The sequence below is a fragment of the Nestor notabilis genome, unplaced genomic scaffold, assembly GCF_000696875.1.
Source record: "Nestor notabilis isolate BGI_N333 unplaced genomic scaffold, ASM69687v1 scaffold33371, whole genome shotgun sequence".
Taxonomy (NCBI): domain Eukaryota; kingdom Metazoa; phylum Chordata; class Aves; order Psittaciformes; family Psittacidae; genus Nestor; species Nestor notabilis.
The window spans coordinates 600-12,634 of record NW_009916698.1 but is presented as its reverse complement, the minus strand read 5'-3'; the positions used below and the strand labels follow the sequence as shown (position 1 = coordinate 12,634).

At 40.2% G+C, this 12,035-nt stretch overlaps 1 protein-coding gene across 1 annotated transcript in view; it reads right to left on the bottom strand.

The window, feature by feature from the left end:
* Positions 1–10,503, bottom strand: part of ARHGAP29 (Rho GTPase activating protein 29) — a 44,891-nt gene extending 34,388 nt beyond the window's left edge. The window contains exon 1 of the mRNA XM_010024683.1: positions 10,163–10,503. Within this exon, the coding sequence (XP_010022985.1) occupies positions 10,163–10,424 (262 nt within the window). The 5' untranslated portion in view covers positions 10,425–10,503. The remainder of the gene's footprint in view (positions 1–10,162) is intronic.
* Positions 10,504–12,035: the final 1,532 nt, after the last annotated feature.

Sequence of the window (12,035 nt, the reverse complement as noted above, 5' to 3'; positions counted from 1 at the left end):
ATTGACACGCCCAACATTTAATGCCTGCTGAAACAACCACCCAAGAGAAAAGCCTGACCACATAGATTGCCCAAGTGACACAGAGGGATGAGCCATTTGAATGCTCAAGAAGAAATCCTTTCCCACTTCCCAAATTCAGGAACAGTCAACCCTCTGTGCAATCTAACTTTCTGATACCAGACAGTTCACATCTACATATCTTTGACAATTTCATGTGAAGAGAAAACACAACAGCCCTGTCATTATAGCAGTAACTGATGTCCCACTGGTACTTGCATGCCCCAAAAGACAACAGTAACCCACTGCACAGCTCACTGTGTTTTGAATTGAATAGTATTCCTTCACAAATAACTTACAAGAGAAAGGTGAAAAAGACAGCTACAGAATCTGTTTGCTCCATGGTTCTGCAGTTACGCAGCTGTTCCCCCCGGTACCACTGAAGTTCTCACTCCACACAGTCAATGCTAAACTAAAAATCCCAAACCCAACTACCAAAGGATGTGCAGGCCAGTAAAAGCTACTGAATGTGACAATTATAATAGAAACAGGCAGAACTTGGTCAACTCTGTATGTGAATATTAGCCACATGCACTTCATTCTTCAATCATGCCCCTTCAGATTTAAGCAACAGTGGGACTTGCTCAAGTATCTGAAGCACTTTTGTCATGACACAGAACACAACCCTGAAGAGGTAAGTTTGAGAATCCAACTTTTGTCCTAAATTGCCAGAATCTCCAAAATAAAGATAACCAAAACTGGCAAATAACAGTTCCTGTATACTTCTAAAAGTTAGCCCAAGAAAGTACCATCAAATGGTAAACCAGGGAAAAAAGGCAAAAGGAAAAATGCTTTGTTCAGGTAAACTACAAAAAGAATGAATTCCTGAAGTGCTGCGATTTGCAGTTACACTGTTCTGTAATGAATGTCATGAAGATGAAAGTTTAACCCAAACACAACTATGTTCTACAGCCTTACATGAGTCACTTCAAACTTCTCTAAAAAGGAGCATTTTAGAGAGACAAAGAAATGAGCCCCCATAAAATCCCTGCTTTCCTTTAAAAAGGGAAATAGCTATCTACGAAGACCAAGATCCAGGCTCTGTATCATACCTCCAACCTGCCATGCAGTTCTACCTCCAGTCCATTAAAGAGACATTAGATCCAACATAACCAAACCACCACAACACTTGCTTGAAATTAAGAGACAAGACAGCTTCAGTTCTGTGACCTTGCTACATAAATGGGAAGGACAAACACTCCCAATGAAACTAGTTGGAAAAGGAATGATTCAGCCTATGAAATATTCATAAAGTCAAAATCATTAAGATGACAGTTAAACTTTATGCTGTTCAGCATACAAAATTCACTTGTATTGATGTTTTATGTTGCAACTTTGATAAATCGATGCATCAGAGAAGTTAGAAAATGGAATATTTTTGTGGATACACTACAGTGCATTTTGCCCTTAGTTTCCATTAGGAAACTAATTCAGGGCAAGGGGGTCTTGTTCCATTTTTAAACAAAAGCAGCTCCTACATGTACAGTGGAATTGCTGTTAAGAACACAAGACTTGTCACTGGGCATGGATCAAATCTTTTCTTTCAGGTGCTGGGGCAGAGTCGAGATAGGTAGGTTTTTGTGTCCAGGTGTCCCCCTGTTTCTTAAGCTCCAAACTATATTAGAAGCTTTTTTGTTGTTGAAAGGCCTAATTTTTCATTTACGTTCAAAGAAGAAAATCTGACTACTCATCCTCTTCCTCAGTACTCACTTTTCATCTTGCTAATCTTGTCGTTAGTGTAGTTGCTGTGATGGAAAGAGAATGTAATTCTAATAAACTATACAGCTAAGGCTCTATAAGTGTTTTGAGATTCTTTTGAACATCAGAATTGCAAAAAGAAGGAAGGAGGGAGTTTTCCTATTATATTTTTTGTGCTTCAACAGAACAGAAAAAATGGGAAATGCTTGTTCTCTCTTATAACCAGATCAGAGCTTTCCTAAAGGGAGATACGCTGATGAAGTCAACACAACCATCCAGACTGCACATAAGGGTTAATTTCACATCTTTAACACTCAGGCCTTCAAGACACACACACACCCCGCTCCTGACTGCTGATCTTGGACACTATAGCAACAAGTGAACATTTGTTCTGAAGGAATGCGGAGTATGCAACTGGGGGAGGGGTAGTACTATCAGCCACAAACTTATCTCCTGGTCCACTAAGTTATTATTTAACTTCAGTCTTCCCTGAAACTGAAGAAACAGCATTTACTGTCCAACATTAGTGACCTGCATTTAACAGGCAGCTTACACTTTGACTACAAAAAGCACAGCTTTACTGCAACTGAACTTCAAGAGGAGGTTGGGTTTTTTTTCCTCGGCTTATTCAGAGTACTGGAAACAGTAGAATTATTCCATGACTGCAGATTAATTAATAGTGCTCCAATACTGCAAACCTGCAAAGCAAAAACATGCCCAGCTCCTCTGACTCTGGTCACATCTGGAAGTCCAAGCCTCCCCAACAAAAGCCTGCAAGACAGCAGACTTGTGGAAAACAAGAAACCTGGGCAAAATAGTTTGTGGAATGATCGGGAGTGAAATAGAAAGGTGGAAAGTTTTCTCTCCCAGCTTAAACCTAACATTCCTTGGGAAAACCATGGCCTGTAGCTACAGCTGCCTCCCATAAACTTGGACTGTAAACTACTTCTTGATGGATTCTTGCGGGCTTGCCTTCATTCAGGCTTCACTAGTTCTTTTATGGACCAGGTTCTCTGGAGTACATCAAGCTTCTGCTTGCTTTGCAGAACTTCTCAGGTCTGAGGAATCTGGCACTGGACAGAAAGAGGACTCACAGCCAAGGATCTCAGTGCTTTCTGATCTTGAGAGGATTCAAGAAGAAAGGACAATGTGAAAGTAAGGAAAGCATGGGAAAATGGCCAGGTCTCTGGCTTGCTGTACTCCCACAGCTCAACTAAGAGAAACAGTTCACATGCCTGTATTTTTCTTTCTTCCTCTGGGCCTTGCCACAAAAAGCATCAAAAGCTGTTTAAAAACCACTACTATTGGCTTTGGGTTCTTAGCAATAATTTCACTTCGTTAAAAAGGTTAAGGAAGCATTTAATTTGTTCTTATCCTTATTTATATCCTTTACAGCTCTTACCTTGAAAGACAGTTTCCAATTTGTCAGAAAACAGCTTCAGATTGACAGAACTAATATTTAGAAGTGACTACTATTTGGAGACACGTGAAAGGGTGGACTAAAGAATTTTCAGGTCAGAAAGACTGGAAGCAAATTCGTCTTTGCATACAAGGGGGAGTTTTTAGGAAGGCAAGTTTAAAAGATGACTGTCAAACTCAAACATGCCAAAAGCTCAGAGCTAAATAAAATAAGCTGAATAAGCTGACGATTATGTTGACACCTACAAAGGGCATTCTTTGCTTGCAGTTCTCTCCACCTCTCACATACCCCTGTCAAATTAGCATTCAGTAGAGTAGACAAAAGAGTTGGTACAGGTTTTTAGCTGTAGTGTCAGGGTGCAGTGCCAAGCCAACTCTGCCTAGACCCTCAGAGCCTTGTTCCATTTTAACCTCTGGCCACTCACGCCTTTGTCAGCCACCTTCTCCCTTTGTTGCTGGTACTCTGTACAACTTTACAGTCAGCTCATGGAACTGGTCTGGCTGAAAACTCATTTCTTTCTTCCCAGGACTACTGTTCAGGCAGATCTACCCCAGAACTAGCTTGCTATGAGGCCACCAAAAAACCACTGCCAGTGCCAGGAAGAAGTGGGGAGATCACAGCAGCTCACACTTCGGTTTGTTCTCTAGGCTGCTCTGGAAATACCCTATTAGCATATTTAAAGTAGAGCCCTAAACAAGCTTTCTAATAAGAAAACAACAATTTCAGATGCATCTCATCCATTTGCAGCAGTTGCAGAACTCCACCATCAATTCAGCAGCTGGTGGGGAAGAAAAACCTGTCATTTCTGAGGAGCACCTTCACAAGTTATTCCTTCTGGCTGCCTTACCCCTCCCCAAATCTAGTTTAGGCCTGGCTTCCCTGCTACCGTGGCTTACATGGTGACTTCTGCTAGCTCTATGGCAACAATACCATCCAAAGCAGCAAATACAAACTGTCAGAATTTACCTCTTCACACCTTATTTGGCTCAGCAAGAGGATGAACAATGTAATTACAGTCTAATACATTAAAACATGCACTTAGTTCCTTGTTGACCAAGCTTGAAGAGAGCTACAAAGTATAATAAGGGTACTATTTTAATACTAGGTTACAGAATTATTCTACAGATATTACAACTATATGACACTTCAGTAGATCCTGGAAGTGATTTAACATTAAAATCCCACTTCGGACTATTTGTCAACATCCTCAAACATTGTGATTTCTGTAACAGGAATTATTATCTAACTAGAAAGCTTGTTTTCCCCTTTTTTTCATGCTACAAGGAATAAAGGAAACAATGTGCTACGATTTACATTAATTCCTTTCCCTTTTCCTGAGGATCCTCAAGAGTCATTTCGTCAATTCACAAGCAGATTATCAACACATTTGATAAGTTCTCTGCTCTGACAGTCCCTGAAAATCAGCGGCCCTGACAGCATTTTACTTTCTTTTTTTACCTTTTTTACCTTCCCCTATAAAGGTGTTTTATTTAAGACAGAAAACACTAACAGAAAACCAACACATCTTCACAAAAGCTTTAAAGACACCAGTCCAACTTCCCTCAAAACAAACACCCTGCACCCCAACCCAAATGTTCCTTCTAGAGACTTGCAAAGAGAGGCAAACACTTCCTCAGATCCTTGTTTAGAGCAGTCTGCCCACCTACCAAGCATTCACACTAAGAGGTGTCATTAGACACGTAAATACATCCAAGTTTAAGGTGTATCAAAGACAGCACCTTTCATTGAGAAACATCAAAATTGTAATAAAGAACAAACAGCAAAATTACACCCAGTATTATAAATTATCATAATTTCAATCTGTAATCTTTGCTGCAATAGCTAATGAACTTCAGATTTCCCTAGCAAAACAGGACCAACTGACTTGTAAGAAGACTGCCTCAGAAAAAGGACATTACTGGTTTACATCATAAGAAAATATAGAAATAAGAATCAAATGCTAAATATACTACAGTGCCTTAATTGTACTAAAATATGGACAAAAAATAAGGCACATTATCAAAGCCTAGAAGGGCTGAAGAGAAATCAAACCTCTTTTGACCCCCAGGCATTACATTCAGACAGCTTCTGCCTTTTAGTGTGGCATGTGATTTATACCAATCTCTGGTGCTAAAACAAGGGTTTGAAGTCACTAGAGATTACAAGTTCCCTATTTTGAGGAAACTATTTCACTTGACACACCTTTAAAATCGTCCCACTGAGCTGAATATCTTACCCTTCAAAAATAAGGGCCTGAGAGGTTTCAAGTTAGGTAGCATTCCTGTTCCTTTTGCATGTCTTGGTGCTACTCTAAGAAGGTGCAGACGTTCCTGACCAGGCCATCCAGCTTCACATGTATTTTTTAACTCTGCTTCAGTTTTAAAAGAAATAATAATAATAATAATACTAATAATAATAATAAAAAAAATCTTAAACTCAAAGAAACCAGACAGCAAAATCTGACCCTCACAGAAAAATCTATGATGAAAGGTGTGAGCTTTATCTTGCTATTCTGCCTTCTAAAATATCTGGATTGAAGATAGGATGAGCTTGAGGAAAAGTGTTTGCTCATGAAAAGGATGCAGAATTACCCACATGAAGCACACAATATCACACTTTGAAGATTACTTCAAAGTTTGTGATAAAGCAAGTAATAATTCCAAAATATATTCTGTTATATATTAAAGTACAAAGTAAAATACTCCTGCACTTTTAAATCACATGCAAATGTTACTCTTACAGCTATTCATAATGAAACGCAGCATTTCCCACAGTCCCACAGGCAGAACTTACAGCATGAAGCATACATTGCATTCCTTAAAAAATAAATAAAGAGCAGATGTCACAAAACTAGTAGCTAACTAGCTTCAGACTAGGGAAACAGGAATGGTTCCCCCTTCTCTGATGTGATACAAGTAAAAGCTACTATTTGCTGTTTAGAAGTGAAACACTTAGTAAAATGTATTCTAATTAGGAACTCAGGCTGTGTCCTAAATATTCTTTTGTGTGGTCCTTTTAAACCCAAGTAAATGAATCTCATTTGAGCAAAGACCACACAGCAGCATCATTTGCTTAAAGCAACAATGGAATGTATTTCATGCAGTAACAGCACAGACTGTAGTGTCACCAAGCTTATACATACCTGCTCTTCAATACATTCTCAACTTTGCCTATCTATGCAATAAGCAATGCTACTTTTGAACTGATAAATTCTCTAATAGAAATCTGTAAGAGAGAGGTCCTGCACGTTTTGTCCTAAAAAGCAGCTCACATGCTTTCTGTACAACTTTGATGAGACACCCTTATCTTTTCAAAGGATTGGGCAGTATACCACAGTTAACCCACATCTCCTATCCTCCAAAAGGACATACTATGCCTGTTGAACATACCCAGCCACAAAATTCAACAGCACTCACTTGCAGATGCATTAAACCCATGCTTTGGGACAAGAGTTAATCTCTGCAAATGACAGGATTTACCTGAAGTATAACCTCATACACTTCAAACGACACAGTATTCTCAATTCTATGCTCAGGTCGTTGAGGTCTCAGCAGGCCTCAATTGGAGGCAAACAATTCAGTTCCTAAAACATTCTCTACCATGGAAAGTTACTTCCCTCCTTGAGCACCACTGCCTCTGAAGATCACAGACAGCTCCAGCCTTTAGATAGGACTTCCCTGTATGTCCTACCTTTTCAAAGAAAGGTGCAAGCTGAAGGTAACACTTGATTCTCACACTCTGAACCAACAGCTGAAAAGCTACTGTTGGAGCTCAGAACACAAAGAGAAAACTCCCCAGCTTTCAAGCCATTATGTCTTAACAATTTATACTTAGGATATACACTAAAACTGAAAGAACTGAACCTGAGGTACATTGAGAATACAGAATACCATCAATAAAACTGAAAACTCAAATGAACAGTCTTAAGAGCAGCACAGATTGCAGGTAATTTACTGAGTCTTCTAGGTATTGAACGAACACTCTCAAGTTTGGCTTTCCAGGCAGGCATTTCTGAGGAACTGCTTTAATTTTCTTATCAGAAAGGAAAGATGACTGACTTATTTTGAGTCTCCTCGATGTGTTTCAGTTATCTCTGACCTCACAAAGTAGGAATGCGACAACTGAAGACAGCCTGCCAGTTCAAACACAAAGATATGATGACAATATAACTATCCTTACAAATATCAGCCCTATGACAATCTCTTGCTCACCTGGAAATGTAACTGAAGACTGGACCAAGAGACTGATGCACTGTCTGTGCAGTTCAAACACTACACGTTCAGCCTGTCATCAAGTAGAATTAAATAAAAGTTTTGTGAAACAGCAGTGCATTCTTTGACCTGTGTTCAAAAAATGCCCAGACCTCCTCTTTAACAAAGACATTTAAGACATGAGTAAAGTATCTTGATCCTATGCCTCAAGTTGGATTGCTCCTAACGGATTGTTACATCCAGTGAGTACAATGCCTAGATTCAAAAGGGAATTCAAAAGAAACAGACAGCAAGAACTGAAGTGTGTGGAACACATGGTATTGCGGTCAAGACAAGAGGCAACTGCAGCTCCCTCATGTCCAAACAGCTGACAAACTTTTCAACTCTACTTACATTCAGAGGGGTTTTGTTTGTGCATTTGGGATGGGGGGGCTTATGGTGGTGGTGGGTTTCTTTTTGGGGGTGGTGGAGGTGGTTTTTTTATGTAAAGTATCATTAAGAAACAAGTTTCCTGCTTGGTGCCAGCACAGAGATTAGATCGCAGTTTATACAACAAAGATTGTGTGTGAGTCTGAAAAATGATCAAAGTTACAATGTTGGGTTTACTTTTGTTGAGAAGTAACATCCCAAATTTATTCAGCAGTATGGCCATGAGACTGTGAGAAATGAAATTATATTAGCATAAGTAATGCAAAGAGAAATAGCCTTGAAACACACTGAGAACTTCAGTTATATAGCACTCCCTCCTGAAGAGATCTCAGCTTACTCTTCATGTTATATGTTGACTTGCATTCGGACTGTACAAAGCATAGTACAAGTCTATAATCAAAGGCATTTATGATCTAGTTTAGACATGAACACAAGTTCTAATCCAAAATAGCTTAGATTTCTCATCCAAGATAGTTATCACTACATCAGGAGAATGTTAAGTGAACCATAGCTGCAAAACAGCTAGGCTCTTCCAAGGCAGCTCAGATAACACCAGCAGGGAACACAACCAGCAGACGGGATGAAATTCCAGGCATGCACCCACTGGAATCAGCCCACCTATGGCTATAGACCTCAGCCCAAGAGGGAGGGTACTGTGTGTGGAAAGGAGGTTAGACAGATTTGCCAAAGCAGCAATACTCCGACTAAGAGCAGATGCAGAAGGTATCTGAGGGAATAGAGGGCTAGAGGCTGAAAGGCCTGCAGCAAGCTCTAGGAATGCTTACCAGGCAAATACACGAGCTCACTGGTGCAGCCCTGCTGCATGACTTGTATTTGCCACTTCTGAACTGCTTAAAGATGTAGCACATACACGAAACTTTTGAGCTGGTAGCAGAAATTTTAGTTATTTCACAAACATCAATGTTTTAGTCTTCAACAAAATCTACACTGATTAATGGTGTCCAAACAGAATTCATTTCCTATCCCTGCAATTGATTCCACCTTGGAGTAATTCGTATCACTGATTTCAGGATGGTGTTAAGCTGCAATCATTAGAAGCCAGAATTTTATGTGCAAGAAGTCTGTTCAATCGCCTTAGTAAGTTTTTGTTAATTTTTGGATAAGTGCAAGCATTTCCAAAGATAAATCAAATGGAGAAATGAAACCCAAACTACGCAGCTTCCAGAAAGTTGTCTCTGGCCAGCAGAAAGCAAGCCCAGTATTACAGAACTCACTCTATTATGAGATTTTGGAGACAGAGGTCAAAAACAACCCTTCAAACTGTGGAAAAGAAACAGCCCTCCTTTATAAATTAACAGTCCTTTAAATGGACAACCCTTTCACAAGCTAACTGTACAATGTAGTACAAACCAAGATAACTCCTGTCTTCCATGTTAGTTGTTTGGATCTTCTGAGTCCAACATTTTAACCTGAGCATTTAACTCAAAGCTGCTGCGTGGCAATGGAACATTTGGGTAGGCCTTTCCTCCAGGGTGCTCTTTTCAGTGTCAGTAGGCACCAAGCACCTCACACATACCTCTGCCCACCCTGTGTGCTCAGCAAAACCACTGTCGACATGAAGTAGTCACTGGTCTCAAATGCTTGCCCTGTTAAGGTTTGTTCACACCTTTTGGCTGAGCTAGCTCAGCTGTGTGCAGACTCACTTGACACAGAGGGCACTGCAAACGCTTAGCACTCAGTTCACCTTCTAGCAAACCGCTCTGGATGCTATTGCAGCTATTAACATGATCACATTTCTGTACAAGTTAGACAAAAGCTGATGACCAAAATGAACATGATTTCCCTAAAGGAATAACACCACCACACAGTAAAGCACACTCCTCCTGAGCAAGGAATTTTGCAGTTTCCACCTGCTGGCAGAAGACGGTAAACACTTATCTTGTAGAAGGAGAAAGCGCAGTTACATCCTACCTTAAAACTCAAACTATTAGCACAGAAGACTTCTAAAACCCAAACCTAGCCTAGAAAAATCACCAAAATATTAACAGAATTCTTTGGAATTATAAAAAAAACCCCAAACCATTCAGGTGGTCAAAAACTAATCAGTTGATGGTCTTGCTGATTTTTAGCATCAGCCTACACCGCCTGCTAAAACGTATTTTCCCTTGTTATGATTATGAAACACATTGCAGTGTTCTGGTGAGGAAATACAGAACCCAAACTAACCACCACCATTTCCCGTAGTCATCATGCTGGGGGAGGGGAGGAAGGGAGGATAAAGGGGGAAGGTGAGAGGCCAGAGGGAATAACCACTGTAAAGACCAGTTAAAACATACAGAGTTGTGAGAATTTCAGAGAATATAAGAATTAAGACCAACTGACATACCTTCTGAACAAATGGCTTCCTTCAAATACAGCAGCACATCTGCAAACTTTCTGACATCGTTCACCAGTTGCGTGATATATTCTGGATCCACAACAGGATTATCATAGCAGTCCGAGTTGGAGCTGATGCTGCTCAGAGAGCTGCTCTTGGTGCTGCGCCCCATTCCCCAGTTTCCTGAATTGGTGATGGTGAAGAAGTTGGAGGTAGACAGTCGGGCTAATCCCAAACCACGCTTGTTGCTTCCACCGTTCTGCCGCAACATCCCAGCAGCCACTGTGCTTGTAGAGCTCCTGCAGGTAACGCTCAGCGGCGCTTCAGGTCCATTTGACAAGCCAAGGATGAAACCCTTAAAAATTGAGGGGTGGAAGGAGGTGGAGGAGAAGGAAAAATGATGATTAATATAGAAATATAAGGGAAGTAATACTTTTGTACTGACAAGATCCAAACTTCCTTCAAGATGACACTGCCTTACATTACAATGCTTAACTAAAGTACTGTAAGCGTTTCTGACCACTTGAGAAGATTTTAATTCCTACTGCACATAGAGTGTTGCATAGAAATTATTTCAAAGTATTCAGAAATTATTTCAAAAGCTAATTCGTGAGCAATGTTTTTGCCCTGAATATTTATTCCGGAAACCTCAAGAATCAAGTTCTTTACATTTACCAAGACCTGTTCTTTACCATGATACGTTAACTACAACTGAATGCAATACGTTACTACAACTGAATACAATTGCAAACACACTTGATCCGATACAGCCCATGAGCAACTTCCCTGCTTCCATCAACCACCAAGCTGTATTCAGCATCCTGTCTCAAGATAATAGACAGCCTTGATCTGATAGGATGAATTCTCTTTGTGTTGAGCAAGAAACCATGGGCTACCACAGCTCATCTCAGAAAAGAAAACATCCTGAAAGAAGTTATGTGTCTTTTCAGGCTGCGACCTTTTAACATGAAAGGCATTCAAAGGGAAAGCATAGAAAAGAGATTTAAAAATACTCCAGTATCAAACTGTATCTACAAACCCCTGCACTTATCTCGAAGGGTGTTGCTCTGCTTTAGTACCCCTCAGAAGTTCCACCATAAAAGCGCACAAATTTGGGGAAGGTTCTCCCTGCCTAACTAAGCAGCTCCCTGCATTCCTCCTGCTCAGAAAACCCAGAGCGCTGCTGCAAATTGCCCCATGTCAGGTTAAGCGATTCATTTCAAAGTAGCAAACTCCAGGTGGCAGAGTCAGGTATGGTGCCAGCAGCTCCCACAATGCCTGCTTTTATTCCCTCAACACCAAGAGAAATCCTTAATGTTTACACTATATGGCAAACACTACATGGGGAAAAACAACCAAAACCCAAACTGGAACATAACAACTACAAAGGTAAGACGGGTTGCAGGCTCGTCTGCAGCAAGAGTTCAAATACAACTCTTTTTAGCTCAAAATAAAAGTTCTTACGGTCTAAAAACACAGGTTGAGATGAGTTCTCCTGCTTATGTTGGTATTTGGTTAGAGCAACTGGAGAAGTAGCACCTTTAACGTTTAGAACACTGTATTTCAACAGGCATTCCAAGGCACTTCAATTATTTTTCCACTATTTCTGCTTTATTTCTCTTTGCAATTTAAAAATATCAGAGGAAACGTGGCCAAAGCAGTTGTTTTTGCAATTAATCTGGCAGGGAGGGTGTGCAGGGGGAGGAGGCAGAAAACTTCAGCATTTAACACAAATTAACTGCTCTAATTTCTATTTACGCTTTAAAGTCAGTACCTATAAGAATACTACACAAGTAATATAGATAATTAAACAATTCCAAACACCTCAAGTAGATTGAGGTGAGGTTTACATTAAACATAATGTTTAAGCAAGTTTCTTCTG